The sequence below is a fragment of the Anolis carolinensis genome, chromosome 1 (assembly GCF_035594765.1).
Source record: "Anolis carolinensis isolate JA03-04 chromosome 1, rAnoCar3.1.pri, whole genome shotgun sequence".
Classification (NCBI taxonomy): Eukaryota; Metazoa; Chordata; class Lepidosauria; order Squamata; family Dactyloidae; genus Anolis; species Anolis carolinensis.
The window spans coordinates 325,881,540-325,900,676 of NC_085841.1; the positions used below are offsets into that span (position 1 = coordinate 325,881,540).

Here is a 19,137-nt window from a genome sequence, read left to right on the forward strand (position 1 = left end):
TGGAGTTACAAGGGAAAGAAATTGTACTGCTGATCCTCAAATGTTTATATCTATACAAATACAGATATGAAATGCAATATAAATAATGAAAAAGATTGAGAATTCAGCCTGAAAAAAGGGGGAGGGAATGAGAAGAGCAAAGAAAGCAACTTGCCTCTATTAGGGACCAGGTGAGAAAGCAGAGAGACTGCGGCACACATGCTTTTACAGTAAGCCACTACTAACAATGGTCACCATAGTAATCTTTGTAGAGAAGATTATGTAGGAAAGCCTTATTAAAAATGCCTCTGATCAATTCAAGCACCCAAAAGCCACCCCCATTGCTGATGAACTCCAGGCTGAAAACAAGGTGAGGAAAGAGGGAAGGAAAGAAGGTTGTATTTCTTCCTCTAGTTTGGGTAAGAAGGGCAATGGGCTGAGAGCACTTCTTACCTCTGCCTCATGTCCCTGCCTTCGCACTGGGTCCGTAGGGTCTGCATTCCAGCACTGACTCTTGTATATATCAACCCAACTTTTGGGGGCTATTTTTGGCATTTTTTCAACTTACATATAAGTACATGTGGTAACTATTAATTTACTAGTTTAGAATGCCAATGAATCTTTGCAAATCGAAATAATAAGGTAGGATTTAAGAAGGTACAAAGATGTGATGAGATGAGTAGACATCTTAGGCAGCTCTCGATATTAATTAGCATCAGTGGTGAAGAAACAGGATATAAGAACTTTGTGCTGTTTCTTTATAATGCTGACTAAGCCTGTTTTACCTTTTCTCATCCTCTTCTTGAGAATCAGAATCATCACCATCTTCTTCTTCTTCATAATCATCTTCCTCACTTTGTCCAGTTTCCTCATAACTAGCTTCATCATTCTCATCTTCAATTTGTTCTTCTGTCTCTTCATCACTTTCTACAGAAGGCCTTTGACGGGATGAAAGGCGTCTAGAACGTTGCTTTGGTCGACATTCTGGACAAAACCAGTCTCCGTCAGGAACAACCTATCAAAGAGCCATCATGCATTTAAAAAGCCACCATTACTTACAATCAGAGGTATTATTTCTGAAATGAAATGCATTGGGAACTCCCTCCCCAGCGATATCCGGCAAACCCCATCCCTCCTGGGATTTAGAAGAAAACTAAAAACTTGGCTCTGCGCCCAGGCATTCAGCGAATAAGCTCATTGGCTGTTGTAATCGGGTCGCAAATCTGTAATTGTAGCAGTAGTGAATGACTGGGGGGGGGGGTGCAATATCGCTGCCTTGCAGCGTTTTAATTTTTGTATACTTTTAATCATGTTTTTATCATGTTTTTATCATGTTTTGTTTTGTTTTTATAGTATATTTGTTGCTGGCCCTCGTGGCAGAATGTAAGCCGCTCTGAGTCCCCTCGGGGAGAAGGGCGGGGTATAAATGCATGTAATAAATAAATAAATTACCTTGAGTTTTGGTCTTATACAGTATATATGATAGCCTCGATCACAGTCATCACACAGCACCATACTTTCAGCATCTCCTTTCTTTCTGCACATTTTGCAACGAGCATTTAAAATGGATTTAGACCAGATAATACTTCGTTCCAGTGTTGAGAGGTGAAGAAAGACTTGAGACAGGCTAGCAGAAGAAAGCAATGATTCCTTCCAACGGTCCAATATTTTTTTGTGTGAGCGGCCACCATCAATGGCATCTTAGCAACAGGAACAACAAAAAAGTTAATGCTAGCTATCACACAATTTATTCTATTCATTATACAGTCAAACATCTGTTCTAGCATTACCAGCATAGCACAAAAATATGCAGAGCAAGCATCCTTGTTTTTTTTGGGGGGGGGGGGGAGGGGGGGAGCAGATTGGCTTCTACAAAGAAATTTTCTACTTCAGTATGAGTTTAAATTTCTCTAATAATATCAACACATATATCTCCCAATCATATGGAGAGCCTAATATTTAAAGATCTGGCCTTACCAAATAAGGAATGGACTATGGATATAGCTTTTAACTCGCCCTGAATCCCCATGAGGAGACGGGGCGGGATATAAATAAAGTTTAAACAAGATGAGGTAGAGTATGAAAAGCGAAATTGCCAGTACTTCAGTATCCTTTTACTGCTCTGCTGTGTGATCACACCTGAAATATTTGTATAAGTTCTGATCATATCATCTCAAAAAGGATACGGCAGAAATAAAATGATGCAGAACAAGGCACGTAAAGTCTATGTTGGAGCCTATAAAGAAAGGCTGGAGAGTTTTTACCTCAAGCAACAGATAATGACAACAGAATCACTTAATTAAATCAGTGAGCAATATATTTTAAGACAGACTAATAGATCTTCACATGATGCAAAATACATTAATGGAATTAATGTGGCTACACGTTATACATCTAAGGAAGTGGTCACTGTTACATCTGCATTTGTCCATTCCATACATATACACAAAACTATACATGTAACAAAAATTCCAATATATTCTCACTTCCTAAACAGGACTGCTTCTTTTCAAGGTTGCAGATTGCCATGTCTTCTTTCAGCATCCTATTTCACTGCAATCTGCTCTTCCTCAATTTTCCATTTTGCTGCCTTAGAATTTTGTTTTGTATTTAAGCCATTTGGACAATTTTGGAATTTGGGAGTATTTCTGATTTGTAATTAAGGATAAGGAATGCCCAGTTGTATGTCATTTAACATATTGATTACAAACAGATGATCACAACAAAGTGGTATATTAGCACCAAAAAGCATGGCACACTAACTTGGCATCTGAAGATAAAAATTAGAATTTGCTCAATGCCTTTTTGACCAGAGATTTGTAAGACAGCCATTTGTTTTTCCCGATATGAGTCTCACTTATCCAACCTTCGCTTATCCAACCTTCTGGATTACCCAACGCAGTCTGCCTCCTGCTTGGATCCACAGCTGTTTCTCTATGCAGCAAGACTGAACCTTTTACGGATTTAATTTTCAACAACGTTGTTGCTGTAAGTTCATTTTATGCAATTCTATCTTTATTTGTAGTCAATTTGTTAGTAGCCCATGTTTTTGTAGTCAAATGGTTTCAATACACTGTGATGTTTTGGTGCTCAATTCGTAAATACAGTAATTCCTACATAACGTTACCGTGTATTGAACTGTTTTTTCTGTCAATTTGTTGTAAAACATGATGTTTTGGTGCTTAATTTGTAAAATCATAATGTAATTTGATGTTTGATAGGCTTTTCTTTAATCCTTCCTTATTATCCAGCATTTTTGTTAAGAACAGGGCTGAGACAATAGGAAGTGAGAGAAATCGACCTCTCGGAAGCAAAATTCACTCCCAAAAGAGTTATCATGAGTTAATCCCTCCTTATTATCCACCATTTTTGCTTATCCAATGTTCTGCCGGCCTGTTTATGTTGGATAAGTGAGACTCTACAGTATGTGTATATATATATATATATATAAAATAAGCAAATGAAATGTATGTCAAAGACATTCAAATCAAAAGTATTTTAATTTAAGATTTGTATGTATTCACCATTCCTTCTTTCATATTTTTAAGAATGTGATTTTAGACTTCTTAGTTACATTTGCTAAAAATTAGAAGACAGGTATCGTACAAATCAACAGAAAACGAAATGAATGTTCTATGTTCATATGTACAGTAATGTAAATTATTTACCATCTTTCTGACTGGATTGATCTTCTTCTCTCTTTTTCCTTTTGTCTCCTTTTTGATCTCTCTTATTTTCTTCTGCATCACCTAGTATTAAATGCACATAGTTATTTCATGTAATGAAATTCATTTCATAGTTTGAAAATACAATGAAACATTCCATCAGTGCATTCATTCTGTCTTCTCAATACACAGCAAATTTTATTTAGCCATAAAGAGTAGGCAATTACATGAAAAACATAATGATCTCAAATCACTTAGCATGAAAGTTTTGGTTCAGAAACTAGGCATCATTTAAACCTATAGTTCCACTAATAGTTCATTTTAATGGGACTCTCAGAAAATGCAGTAAATGAAAAAAAAAAGTTTATTTTCATGAACTGGACAAAAGACAATCTTTCTCCATCACCTGTAATTCCTAGAAACTGAAGGAAGTGTTTAAAGGGGGTAATCTATTCTTTCATTTGTAAAATTAACTGATGCAAATTTGAAAGAAATTATTGCCAGAGTAATATTAACTATTATAATACAATCTGTACAATGGTTGGTTGCCGATATAAAAATAGATACCTTCCAGTTCAATTTGGCAACCCAATCTCCTTCTTGCAACAGTGGAAGGACGGAACCAGGAGTCACTATGCAAAATTATCTGGGCTCTATGTAAAGGTTGATGTTCCAAAGATCCAAGATCGGCCTCCATCTTTAAACATGTAGTGGAATAACCCTGCCTCCCGCCTCCCTCCCCCCTCCCCTATGGAATCAATATCAAGACAGGTATGAAAACACCTTAATCTATGAGGGTCTTTCTTTGACAAGTATATCAGAAGGGGGAGGGATGCAGGAATGCAGATTACCCCCAATTGGGAATAGTCCCAAAACTGTATAGCATACTCCCTCCAGACAATATCAAGAACCCAGGTATCTGAAGCCTGTTAGTAAGCCCTCCTGCTAGCTTCATAATTTGCAATCTGGAAGGTAAGGTTTGAGGTGGACTAAACATTTTTAGCAATCAAATCCAGTTTCTTTCCCTCCTTCTTAGAGGAGGTGACATGGTCTGCATGGAGTCTATGACGTTTCAGCCACAATACAATTTGGTTTAGGATGGTGAAACAGCTATTCATAACCAGACTCTGAAATGCAATATAAGCTCACAATGCTTTTTGAGATGAGTGGCCCAATGGAGTGGGCCATGATCTATGAGCTAATTTCAGAAATAACAGACGCATTGTGATGGATGTTGGTATCCAGATTTTGCTCTGGATTCACCCATAGACCTGATCAATCAGGTTCACCTCAGGCTGTTTATGTTCTAGCTTCAAAAGTCATACCATCCATACCATCTGTTTCACAAATGTCATCAGTAGGAGAGTCTGACTCATGTTCTCCTGAAATCTTGAGAGAGAACACACTGAAGGTATATAAGAGGAGGAAGAAGAAAAATCAGAATTGGGAGTCATTTAATGAAGAAGATTGCAGAGTAATTCAAGCAGGCAGGAGAATATCTGAATCCAAGTCTGAATCTCTGGAGGAACAGGAGGAGGTGTCCTCTACACAACAGGTTCGTAGTGCACTGGAAAGGCCTTCCCTTTCAGGGATCTTAGCCCTGGAAGTAGTGCACTTTTTAATGCATCCAGAGGAGGCCATAAAAAGAGAACTTTACCACAGAGAAGTCAATAACCTAAGTCAAACCAAGTCAAGTCAAACATCCATCCAAATCACAGTCTGCAAAAAACCCAATCCAAACCATAGAAAGCCAAAACCTAAAAGAACAGAGCCAATCAAAACCCTAAGTTAAGCAAACTATACAGTCCAAAAGTTTTTAAAAGCTGAAAGAAATATTCAAAACCATTTCCTTGATGCTGTTACAGCAGTGAATAAAAGGGTACTAAGGGTTTAGGTGGGATGAGGCACCTGAGGACGGGAACTGCCAAAACAGCTGTAGAAGATTCAGAACAATGCACTGTGGAGGTTCAGATAGCCAATTTGAGTGAGTCAAAGAGATCACAAAGAAAAATCTATTTTCCATGCAGTAGACAGAAGTTTTGGTTCATTCAGTAAAGTCTTTGAGAGCTGCATTAAGTGAAGAAATGTGGTTTCCTTATCACAAAATATATTAAAATTTTCTTTAATTACTCTTAAATTTTCTTCATTTATTTCAGCATTCATATCTAGCTTCAGGAATGGAATCAGTCTTAGTGACATGGATGAATCAATCAATCATCAGAGCAATAGGATACGTATGGCTCTGTTTCTCTTCCTTGATTTCACAGTGGCATCTAATATTACTGACCATGATATCCTCCTGGATTGGCTTTGTAAGGTTGGAGCAGGAGGCATGGTCCTACCTGATGGATCAATTCCCAAGGGTGGCAACTCAGTGATTTCAGGAAAACCTATCCTTTTCCCCAATGTGTTTCATTATATATAGCCACTGGGGGCAGTTATTTAAGTCTGTGATTTGGTATGATCAGTATACAAATGGAACTCAGCTTTGCTTTCCATTTTACCTGTATAACATAAGGCCAGGCCATATACAACCTAAGCTCGTTTCTGGAGGCAGCAGTGGGCTAGATGAAGGCTAATTAACTAGTCCCCTATTGGGTGAGAAGGACGGGATATAAATATTGTATTGTAATAGTAGTGAATACTGCAAAGACAGATGTCCTGTGAATAGTTGGTCCCTGGTCAAGAAGTTCCATAATTGAGTGCACTTTTCCTATGGGGCCATGTGCATAATCAGGATAGTACAGTAACTAAATAACTAATTGAAAACCCTTGTGTGAGGCCTACTTTATCCCTTATAAATTAGATTAAGTTGAGGGAGCAAAGAAGTCTAAGAAAGTACTTACCGAGTGGTGCTTTAAGAAATTTGCGTTCAACGCCTTGCTGTATTTGCAGCAATGCCATTGCCAAGTAATGGACCGCATTATTCACAGGCTGTGGAGTGCTTGTATTAGTTGAGGCAGTGCTTTGAGGTTCTGGTTTTAACCCAATTAATCTAAAATAAAGTTTAAATAAATCAGTTTTAAAACTAAAAATACTGCTTAGAATGGTGGGGAGCGTCAGTAAAAAAATTCACAAATTTGTATGCAGATTTAAACTATATGTGTTTGGCACAAACTACCTATGTATTTGCTTTGATTTATTGTATGAAAGGCCTAGTACTCAAGTCATTTCTGTTACTAACGTGAAAGCTAATTCACACTAAGGAATTTTTTTTCAAGAAAGAAGACACAGGAGAAAAATAATTAAGGTTATAATTGAACATTTTTATTTTGAAATTGTTTTTTATGTTAGATAAAAAAGCAGAACTATCTGTAAAGATGTCAGAAATATTGAGTTTTCTGCTGAAGATATAGAGATTATAATTATTGAAAGATCTCTTTAGAACAAAAATCACCACTTTAGTCTCAGCCTTTCTAAGGTATGTGCATGTTGAGACTGATAAAAAATATCTGCCTATCCATTTTTGCCCCTTGCATCCAACATATTAACCATAAGTCTGTCTAACATCATCTGTCTTGCCTTCCAACATACTAGTCATAATGGACACTAGCTGTATTACAACTTACTTCAAGACCAGAAAACGACTGTAAAACTAGATCAGTTCCAATACTAATACTACTAATAATAATAATAATAATGATTTTATTCTTATACCCTGCCCCATCTCCCCGAAGGGACTCGGGGCGGCTTACATGGGGCCAAGCCCGAACAGAACAATAAAACCAATAAACCAATAATCAAACAATAAAACCAGGTCATAAAAACCACATACAAGATAAAATGTTAAAATCATGGATTAGGTTCAAAGAATCTAGGCCAAAGTGCTAAAAGTGCAAATAAATCATGTTCTCAAGGGAAGGAGGTTACTCAGCTATGGTGGCTATAAAGTGCCATTATAATACTGGGGAATACTTATAAACAACCCTAAAGCCAGATGTGGAATTCTACAATGAAAGTCAGGGCCATAAAAATAAATGTTTGCATGATTAGGACAAATGCTCTGAGTTCCTTTCGGGAGAAATAAAGGGGCTATAAATAAATATAATAAATATTATAATAATAATATGCAAAACTGAAAATTTATTTATTTATTTATTTACAGTATTTATATTCCGCCCTTCTCACCCCGAAGGGGACTCAGGGCGGATCACATTACACATATAAGGCAAACATTCAATGCCTTAACATAGAACAAAGACAAACGCGGGCTTCGAGCTGGCCTCGAACTCATGACTTCTTGGTCAGAGTGATTTGCTGCAGCTGGCTGCTCAACAGCCTGCGCCACAGCCCGGGCCCAAAAAAACAAACAAACAAACAAACAAAACCTTGAATATGATTTTTTTTCAGGAATGTGGATTAGTTTGAACAAGTCATCTTTAGTAACTTGATAAGAATGAATTTTTCCAGAATAAATTAGACTCCAAGGATTCACTTCAAACGAAGCAACGGATATCAACATGTGAAAGACCACATGAAGTCAAGAACCTTATGAACTGGCAAGTTATGTTCAATTATGCTGTACTGCCTATAGGCAGTTATGGTTGTATGGACACATTTTGATTATTGGTTTGGAGATTTTTTTTCGGTTGGTGTTTTACTTTAGAGACCCAACATTGTTTGCACAAAGCCTTCTGCTACATACTTCTTGCTCTCTCCACTTGAGTTCCACTGGAAGACAAACAACTAAGAAGGACATTTCCACTGAAACATTGGAAGAAGTGCCTTTGTATTTGTGGGCACAGAAAGGTATTTCACTATCTAATAAACATTTCAACTTTTGTTAACTAGTTACAGAAAAAAATATTGGTTGTTGCATTTAAGGAGAACTAATGATGAAGTGCAATTCAACCACTCTGTGCTACAAACTCTTACCTGTCTTTTATCAAAACCTTTACTTGATCATCTATTTCCATCTCTTCAGCATCTTCAGTCTCAGATTTTGCGATACCATTTTCTTTGATTCCCCCATTTAGTAACTCGTACTGCCCATTTTCTAATGCTGTTCTCCAAGTATTCCTGTCTGTTACCTACAAACAAAATGCATTTACTGAGATATGGAAAACCCTGACATACAGAAGAACCTGAAGACAATTCATAAATTGCATTTGGATGAAAAGTAAAATATTGTGGCTGAAGATTTCACAGCTTTGGAAGCAACATTCCCAGCAAGATTTTAGGAGTTAAAAATACCTTAACTGAGCCTAATGTTCCTTGGAAGATTCTATCTTCAATGTCCAAAAGAAAATCTCTGAGCCTCAATTCAAGTTGCTTTTCTGCAGACATTAGTGTGACATCATATGTATTTTGTGTTTTCCCCCGTCCTGGATGCAGTTTAGATTCATGCTGGGGTTTCTCTGGAACAAGAACCAATAATCAAAATTAACAATTTACAGTCAAAACTACAACATGACAGTTTCTTCAATCTTACATTAAAAAGACAACACCTAAATGAATCATCTCAAGTGTGTACTAATTTCAATATTCCCGGTTTTCCTAATACAGACAGCTGGCTATCACCATGGCCAAATCCCCATTTTCCTCAAACACTTTTGACATCAGCCTCCAAAAAATGCAGAAACCAGAAGGGTATCATTTTTATTATTACTTTTTTATTATTTATTATTATTTTATTATTGATAACACTACACACTTCTTCTACAGAAGAAAATGCTAACCTAGATAAGCAATACTACAAAACAATTTCATAATGGCTAGAGCAGTGATTCTTAACCTGTGGGTCTCCAGATGTTTTGGCCTTCAACTCCCAGAAATCCTAACAGCTGGTAAACTGAGTGAGATTTCTGAGAGTTGTAGGCAAAAACACCTGGGGACCCACAGGTTGAGAACCACTATGATAGAGTAAGGCCTGAAACTTGGAACCAAGAATAAAGATTTTTTTTCAGTAACCAAATCAGAAAAAACTGCAGTTCCCAAGAATCACCTTGTGTGCTCCCCACTAATAATGTTTATAAACACTTCTGTGAAATTAATTGTCTTTTGGACCATGCTTCACTGAATGGCTTTGCATCGTTGCTTCCACCTCATGTTAACAATTCCTTCAGTTAGGTTTCTTATTACATACATATTTTGAATTCTTGCATTTTCCTGGATATCTGTGGATAAGACTGCATAATGACTTTGAAAGTAAAGCTGTGCCTACACCATTGTGTTTTCAAGATAAGCAGCCCCCCCGCCTCCACCCCAAAAACCTAATGCAAAGTTTGGATTTTAAAATTCTCACGACCTTTGCTCTGCTAGACAAGTGTGTACTCAACACCGAGGCTTTCTCAGAGTGGCTGGAAACTGTTATCGCTCCCACCCCTCTTTCTGTTCGGAATTTGAGTTTTCAAGATGGTGACTGTGAGTAGATATCACACTATTTCACAGTGCTCTCCCCTTCTTTTTCCAAGGTTGCTGGCCCAGTAATGAACTCAGCTTTCCTTTATTCTTATTTTTTTATCTTTTTAAAGTTTTTAACTTTTGTTTTGAAATTGGCTAACTACCTATTTATTCATTTGGATAATTAATTTAATGGTAGAGAGAAATTCCCTAACCAGTTGGCATGACAGGAGGAAAAATGTTGAAGGAGAGAGTAAGGGACAATAGTAGTAACAAACTGGGATGTTGCAATCCTGAAATTAATTACTCCACTAAGTTTCCTGAGAATTATGTTTTGTATTTCCTAGGCATTTTTCATGTTTAGTTGGTGGAACAAATTGAAAAATCATGCTAACATTAGAAATGCATACAATTCACGCCTTCCTCCATAAGAAATAATACTGATAAATCTACATAGGAAAAAATTGATTTGTGACAGCAGTAAGGAAAATCCAATAATATTTACCTGAAATATGGAATTTTTCAGCAGGAAAATTCTCCAGTTTTTCATATATTTTGTTTTTTTCATGCAAAAGAACTTCCTTTAAGGCACTTTCCCTGTAACCTCGGGAATTGAGAGAAACAAGGAGCTGATCCAATTGTTCCCGAGAACTGTAAAAGCACCATCGGTTTGGTTTATGTTTTAGCTGTGATACAGATATCCTGGCACTACCATTCAAATCTTGGTGAGCATTAGAGGTAGATTCTATCTTTAAAGATTCTGCACTTTTAGTGGTTAACTGACCCTGTATATTATCTTGAAATGAAGATGGCCGGGGCAACAGCATGTCTTCTGTTAAACCAGAATAGTCTTCTTCCACAAATAATCCTGGAACTGATGGGAAAAGCCAGTACCGCCGGTAGAGGCGATCGCGGCCCAAAGGAGAGATATTGGTACAGACTGTGGCTTTCTGGATCTTTTCCATAAGTTCACTTTCTTTGGTGAGCTGCTCCTGTCTTAAAACTTCTTCCTCCTCTGGAGTAAGTGGCTCACATTTTTCACTTGTAGTCTCTATTCGCTTTGCAAGATCTTTAAAGCCATTTTGTCCTCTTCTTCCTAAATTAGAAAGCAAGAACACTATGTCAATATATATTGTACAGACAGTGAAACTCATTTGCCTGAAAATATGGAAACAGAAAAAAAGAAATACAATTCCATGAAAACAGGAAAACATCTTAATTCTAAACCTGCTCTCTATCAGCTTACTAACTGGTCTGAAGTTATATGTCCAGCTTGTGAATTCACATACACTTTTCAAATGGGAGATGCTTTCTTTGATAGTTTTTCAAACTAAAACCTCTATTTCTTTATTTCAGATACAATTTATTCTTCTGAAGGTTAGTCAGCTCTATGCCCACAGTATATTTTTTCTATTTATATTCACAATATTGAGAGATAGGGTAGGTTGAGCAATAGTGGCTGGATAAAGATTAGCTCATGAACTTCAATGAAGTCCTGTATCTCCCCAGTTCTAATATAAATTTACAACTAGGCCAGGCTTGTTTTTTTTTTACTAGTTAATGTTAAATGCCATAAAAACTTGTTAAACTAGTATTAACTTAATTACTGCACATTGCTTTAAAAAACTACTTATTGTTCTAAGAAAAATTGGAGGACAAGATGCAGCTGTAATCACTGATTTTTTTCCATGTCAGGAGTGACTTGAGAAACTGCAAGTCGCTTCTGGTGTGAGAGAATTAGCTGTCTGCAAGGACGTTGCTCAGGGTAAAAGGTAAAGGTTTTCTCCTGACGTTAAGTCCAGTCGTGACCGACTCTGGGGGTTGGTGCTCATCTCCATTTCTAAGCCAAAAAGCCAGCATTGTCCGTAGACACCTCCAAGGTCAAGTGCCTTGCATGACTGCGTGGAGCGCCGTTACCTTTCCGCCGGAGCAGTACCTATTGATCTACTCACATTTGCATGTTTTCGAACTGCTAGGTTGGCAGGAGCTGGGGCTAACAGCGGGTGCTCATTCTGCTCCCAGGATTTGAACCTGGCACCTTTTGGTCCGCAAGTTCAGCAGCTCAGCGCTTTAACGCACTGTGCCCAGGGTACAGAACAACAAATTATAAACAGCCCTCAACAGCCAGTTGTCTAGATATAGTTAAATGATTTCAAGTCCTGAGGAAAGACACTACTACCACCATACACCATGCCTTTGGTGCTGTGAAGAGACCAAAAGGAAAAAGATTATAATGGTAAAAGTCCTGACAGGGGAAATTGTGTGGGTGAGGAAACTTGAATCAAAGTCACCACTGACTGAATGCATATCAAGACAGAGAACTGTCAGACTACTGTCTGATATCAATGAATTTGATGTAGTTATCTTTAACATAAACAATATTGAAGACTGAGGGACATGAACTGACTATTGTGGTCCAGGCAGTGGATATGGTACTGGTCTTGTCTATACTATTGATACAGACAATATTGTTGGAGCCATCATTAGTTGAGCAATAAGTCTAGATGATTCAGTTTCAACTGATACCAACATTTCTGGTATTGCTACTTGATACTGAAGTTTATTCCATCATAACTGGCTCCAAAGTGGAGGCTTCCAACTGTGCTGTTGGTGGTGGAATTCATACCAATGGAAATGAAGGAATCTGAATCAAAGGTACTTTAGTTGTCTCAGGCTCATGGCAGTATTCTTCCTGCCTTGCCTTCTTTTTCTTCAGGCATTCCTTAGATACAGAATTATCCCAGAAAGAAGGTCTTTTATGAACTGCTTTCTAGTCAGTCAACTTTAAAGATTTACCTCAATATTTTAAGGTGGAAAAGGAGGCGATTATTCTCAACTCCCTTGTTAATGTAATATAGGGAAAAAATGCTTGCCATGGCTGAACAAAAATGCAATGTCATATGGTGTTAACACCAAAGGTCTTTTTGGCATGAGGACAGTACTGGAGTATGCTTTCTCCTGACCAGCCTGTTTTCTCTATTTTGATGCAGTAACAGATGCAGAGAAAAGTGCCTAATATTTTGCCACTTCATCAGCAACTTTTAAGGATTTGCAATTTAAGTTTCTTTATTTTTTTTTAGAGCTTGGCAAATAGGGAAACACTGAACAGTATGTCCCTGCCTCAAAACAATATGAACACTCTTTGTGGATATCTGACAGAGATACCTTGTGCCCACAAAGTTTTGAAAAGGGAGGTAGAGATCACAAAAAGAAATGTAGTGGGAAGAAGAAATCCTGAAGTGATATATTTTTAAAATCTATAGAAAGAGTTTTTTTAAAAGATGAGTGAATAGATAAACAAAAATAGATAAACAAGAAATAGAAAGGTTAGTTCAGTAGAAGTATAGAAAGTTTGAAAAACTCAGCAGAAATACACTGAAAGATGTGAACTATCTGGTGCACGAAAAGAAACTGTTTTCTGGTTGGCTAGGATAGGTGTGCAGGATAGTAAGTAGAGGAGTCACTACCAAGCTCCTGGGGTCTAGATATTCCAAAATGATGGCTCTGTGTAGGTACAGAAGTGAATCACAGAGACCACGAGAAGAACCTACTCCGATTTTCCCGCTGATCCTATGTTTGTTTCTGATACCAATATTTTTTGTGAAAACAGCAATGCCCAGGAACACATCTACCTGCCTAATTATTGTAAAAGTGTACACTTGTATCTTCAGAGAATAAAACAAGCTAAATGTCATGAGAGGAAATACAAGTATATAATAGTCTCGTATAAAAACAAAAGTACTGACTCTACCAGACATTACTACTAAGTATAAATAATTTAAAGAATGCATCTAGCTTACATAGTTAAGGGAAAGTTTTTATTTGTTGATTAGAAACACCAGGAATTCAACAAAGATTTATTCTTATAGTGAAAAATGGTAGTGATCAAAGGATCCTTACATATCAGACTAGATCAATTAAGCTATCTAAACTTTTTCAAACATATACCAACCGGATAAAAAAGTAGTGCTGCAACTTCAACGCTTGTGCCTTTAATCAAGAACCCTACAAACAACATTTAGCAGTGGATAGATTTTAAAATTGAATTCACCTCTTTTCTTTTTGTTTGGTACTAAATCATCCTCATCGTCTGTTGCAGCATCAAGATCTTGCTCCTTTGTTTCAACTTCTTTGCTCTCTGTACTTGTATCAAGCTCTTCTTGTTCCTCCTCCCTATAAAGCAAAATTGGGCAGATATCAAACCCTCCAAGTTAAGAAAATTATATATTTATTATTTATCATTATTTATTTATAGTATTTGTATCTCACTTTCTCTCTCTCTCCAGGAGATTCAAAGCAGCTAAAATTAAAACTGTACAATTTATAAATTAAAACCAAAAGTATATAATCATTAAAACAGAATTAAATATGGGACTCTCTCATTCCCACCAACCAAGCGTACAATGGGGGTGGGACCAAGAGGAGGGCCTCTCCGAGCCTAGGCAGGATCTTAATTTGAGATATGGTCTGCCAAATAGCCTGAATCTAAGCCATATACATAGAATTGCACAGACAGCACACTTTAGAACAGTACTTCTTCTACCGTGCCAGGGACCCGCTGCACTAGCCCACAAACCACCACTTTGAATATCATTGCTTTAGGGGTGTCCAATGTTTTAGCTTCTCTGAACCACAATGGAAGAATTGTCCTGGGCCGCACACCACCATAAATATGAAGTCATGTATACAGACAAATAATGGAAGGAACATATAGCATACATCTTATGCCTAGCACAGAATACGTACTTGAATTCTTTTTCATAATTCTGTACATTTTTTGCAACATCGCAACAGAATAGTCTTGATCTTTATTTTATTATTTATTTTAACGGGTTTTTTCCTGGCTCAACTGTTTGCATTTATAATGCAGATTACTGATAATACTCCAATATTTTGGACAATGCATACTCTGATCTGTCCTACTGTCTTCTACAAAGTTTGCACTCGAGAACAAAAAAAATAGCCAAAAAAAATCTCATGTTTTAAGTTTACGATTATGTGTTATGTTCATAGCTGTTCTAGGTCAGATGTGGGCCATGGGTTATGTGTTGAATAAGCCTGCTTTAGAACAAATACAGTAGAGTCTCGATCATCCAACCTCTGCTCATCCAACACTTTGTATTATCTGACGTCCTGGGTCCGTCCTTTCTCGCTCGCTCACCCGCCCAGGTCCTGGTTCTGCATGAGCGAGGGAGGGCGTGCAGGTGGCAAAGGCAGCAGTAGCATCAGAGCCTGGCCCCCCCTATCTGCCTCCTCCAGACCCCAGCTCCTACCCCATTTATCCCAGTGGGAAAAACGGCGGCAGAAACAACCATTGCCACCCTCCCTAGTTCGCTCACCAGGCCAGGACCTGGTTCTGCCGTTGCTGCTGGCACCACCTTTGCTGCAGGGACCCAACCCGGTGAGAGAATGAGCAAGTGAGGAAGGGCAGGTGAGTGAGAGAGGGAGGGCGGGTGGCAAAGCTGGCAGCGGTGGTAGAAGCAGGAGCCTGGTTCCTGCTTCTCCCACCGCTGCCGTCTTTGCTGCTGTCCCTCATTCACTTACTGGGCCAGGTCTTAGCAGCAAAGGCAGTGGCAAAGGTCAGTGAGCGAGCGAGTGAGGGAAGGCAGCATGCCTTTGCAGCTGGGACAAGCGGGGTAGGGAACTGGTGCCTGGAGGAGGCAGGAAGGGGAGGCCCAGCTCCTGCTTCTGCCGCTGCTGCCCCCTTTTCTTTTTTGTTTCTTAGTAAACAAACAAACTCTCCAGCTGAGTAAGCGAGTGACCAATCCCTCCCTATTATCCAACATTTTCGGTTACCCGACATTCTGCTGGCCCATTTATGTTGGATAACTGAGACTCTACAGTACTGTAAATCTATATTATGCCTATCTGTGTCCAACATTCAAATAAGCCCCCTCCCCTGAAAACTCAGTTGCACAACAATATCCAGTGGGCCCTCTGTATATTGTTGTGCAAATCTCTGCATGGATACCAAAAATAAGTATCAGTGGCAATACTTAACAATTTCAATACATTAACATGAATTTTCAATTTCTTCTTGTTTTTGTTAATAATTAGATATCAGAAATGCATTTCTCTGATTTTTGTAAGCTAGTTCTAAATCAATGCGTTTCTAATATAACTTTATGCAAGTGCTCTTCTCAATCACATTTGAGTATTTTTAATATCAATTTCAATGGATATTAATGGATATTAAAATACCATTAAAATAAGATGCACAGGTTAGGATACAAAAGACTATTTCCACTGACTATATTATGTCAGCAGATATGTTGAGGAGGTTGATCCCCCTTCCTTACAGCAGCTTCTCCTCCCATTCCCCTAAAATAAACTCTAGAAGACAAAGAAACCTTTTGGAGCTGCCCTGGATGCCTTGGAAAGCTGTGGCAGGGACATCAATTAGTTTGTCACATGTTCAGATTTTCCCACTGAGAATATTACTCAAGTAAAAGGACACATATTAATTAATAAACAGGGCTAAAAAGTTGATTATTATCATTCTCATGGAAAGAATGTAGCTTAGCAGCAGACCACATGTTTTATGCAAAAGGTCCTAGTTTTCCCAGATACATCCAGGTATGAGTGACAATAGATGTATACCATATCTAGCTATTTTTTCGTTTATCTTCCTTTAAGTAAACTCTGCAAACTCAATAAGTTTGTAGGCCAGATAGGAAGACAATTTGATACTTTTTATTATTGACTGAAATATAACTTCATGATGGCCTTATGTACATTTAGAACAGCAGATTAAGGAAACCAATTAACCATTAGCACAAATATGTGAACCTTAAATAACAACTAATCATACCCAATAGTCACTTCAACTGAAGGATTTTTCTGCTCTTCTTTCAGTTTCTCCTGTTTCTCTTTCATCTTTTGTTCTCGTCCTTTTAATCTTTCTTCTTTTCTCTTTCGGATTCTGAAGCAATATAGTATAAACAGCCAGTTAGCATATCAAACCTTCAGTTGTTTTCTCTAAGTGTATCACTAAGTTTCCAAAAACTGGAAATCCCAATGTACAGGAGATGCTGGTGTCGCACCTGTTATGGAAGGACTGCAGCTCAATGGCAGTGACGCTGAATTGCACACAGAACAGCCGAATTTTCCCAAACACCCCCAAGTAGGACTGGAAATTAATCAAGCCTGAAAATCAGGAAAACCACTAAGCTAGAAGGACCAATGGTCTAACTCAGTATAAGACAATTTCCTTAGTTCCCAATAATACCAAATCAAAATTATGTTTTTATACTAAATATATTTAAGACATGTTATAATCTTTGAAGTAAGGATAATAAAATTTTCCATAAATAAGCTAATTCTGACGATGGAATGTGGTGTAGTGGTCTGAGCACTAGACTATGACCCTGGAGGCCAGAGTTCAAATCCCTCCTTTGCCATGGAAATCTACTATGAGACATTCGGCAAGTCAGTGTGTCTTCCTCAGAAGAAAGAAATGTCAAACCACCTCTGAACAAATCTTGCAAAGAAACCCCTATGATGTGTTCACATTAGAGTTGTCATCAGCCAGAAATGACTTGAGCGCACATAACAATAGTCCTAGAAAGACTTTTATATTGTATAGGTTACATTATTTCCAATAGACTAATTATCTTTTCAAAGTCTGAAGCAATTCTTCTAGAAAGAGGTATTAACAATGTTATCCTAGGTAAGAGATTTGACTTAATCATATTTGGCTTTCTTTTTTTCCTTACCTTGCTGCTGCAGCTTCTTTTACTTTGCGATGCTGTTCTGCTTTTAACTCTCTGAATTCCTGTTTTGCTTGTCTCAGGACTTCAACAGAGTCCTCAATGAAGTCTCGAGTAGAAACAAGAGTCAGAAGCTTTCCACAGAGAGCATGAAGAATCTTCATCTTTTCCCCTAATTTAGTTAATATAAATTAGAATGCTTTATTACTAAAATCAGGAATCTATCCTTTGAAATATTCAACTTGGCTTATCAATTCGACTAGATCTCTTCTTAATCGGAAATGACATCTAATTCATTTAATCTTATAGATGCTGGCAAGATATAAAATGGGGGGAGAAGCTATGTTTAGAGATACGATGCTAATTCAGAATGTAGCCGTGCCACATTTAATTTAAATGGTAGACACTTTACCAAGTCTTAATTGCTTGCCTATGACCTTCCTGTTAATATTTTCTTTATCTATATACTGGCTATGTCCATAGGAATGTGGAACAGTATTATGTATAACATTGGTCTTGGACTTGTCTTTGGTGAGCATCAAGACTCAGATCTGTTCTCCCCTAAGTGAGGTAATATATAACACTGTCCTGAATTTTCAAAAAGAGTCATGTATAAGCTTTCTAGACAATACATGCAATATATTTAAAATGCTAATATGTTAAACCATTAGTGGACATGCTTCAGTCTTGACCAAATTCTCTTGATTTTGCTCCATTCTAAGAACTTTTGTCATGAAAGATGACTATTTTATTTGGTTCTATTACCCGAAGATAAATCATATACTGAGGTAGACGAGAGTTTCTTCAACAACCCAGGATTACTCAATCTCAGCTCCATGCAAGCATCATCTGTGGCATCAAATCCTCCTCGCTTCTGGTAACGGTATTTTGCATTGGCAGATGTTACATCTGCACCAGATGCTAGGATATGAAGTCTGAGGATCTCAGAAAGAGTGCAGCTATCAAGATCCAAGTTTTTCAAATTGCAACCTAAGGTTAACAACAGAATAAGGTTAGTTTATTTGGCTTCTAAGAGCCAAATTAGTATTTAAAAGCAATACTAATGATACTTTTTGTAAAATAGAGGAAAACAACGTAACAAAAAAAAATGAAACCCACACATACCCTGATGTAACTGGGGCCAGGCAGCTGCCAAAGTTGCAACTGCAGATAGTGCAGATTTTGTGGGGTCTGCATCTTCATCCAAAGCCTCGGTTAAATCTTTAAGGAAATAAAGACTTTAGTCTAATGTAAATTAATACCTGTACTTGGGAGGTGAAGCAAGCAAGCAAGCCTTTTTTTAAATCAAAGCAAAGACAGCACATAAATTCAGTTTTAAAGTGCACTGCAGCAATCCCACCTAGAAGCCAGAAAAGGCATGCAATATTCACTAACTCTTCCACTGCATATAAATTGATTGCAAGAGCACATAAACACACATG

At 37.7% G+C, this 19,137-nt stretch overlaps 1 protein-coding gene across 2 annotated transcripts in view; it reads right to left on the minus strand.

Annotated features, from left to right (window-relative positions):
• Nucleotides 1-19,137, minus strand: part of baz1a (bromodomain adjacent to zinc finger domain 1A) — a 65,750-nt gene that overhangs the window by 5,928 nt on the left and 40,685 nt on the right. The window contains exons 13-24 of one of the 2 annotated variants that reach the window (XM_016991064.2): nucleotides 18,821-18,916; nucleotides 18,461-18,685; nucleotides 17,702-17,867; nucleotides 16,798-16,908; nucleotides 14,038-14,159; nucleotides 10,492-11,082; nucleotides 8,838-9,001; nucleotides 8,520-8,674; nucleotides 6,491-6,639; nucleotides 3,648-3,728; nucleotides 1,432-1,679; nucleotides 765-994 (exon numbers count right to left, since the gene is read on the minus strand). In XM_016991064.2, coding sequence (XP_016846553.2) covers nucleotides 765-994; nucleotides 1,432-1,679; nucleotides 3,648-3,728; nucleotides 6,491-6,639; nucleotides 8,520-8,674; nucleotides 8,838-9,001; nucleotides 10,492-11,082; nucleotides 14,038-14,159; nucleotides 16,798-16,908; nucleotides 17,702-17,867; nucleotides 18,461-18,685; nucleotides 18,821-18,916 — 2,338 coding nt within the window. The remainder of the gene's footprint in view (nucleotides 1-764; nucleotides 995-1,431; nucleotides 1,680-3,647; nucleotides 3,729-6,490; nucleotides 6,640-8,519; nucleotides 8,675-8,837; nucleotides 9,002-10,491; nucleotides 11,083-14,037; nucleotides 14,160-16,797; nucleotides 16,909-17,701; nucleotides 17,868-18,460; nucleotides 18,686-18,820; nucleotides 18,917-19,137) is intronic. The other variant, XM_062968259.1, reaches the window with a different exon arrangement.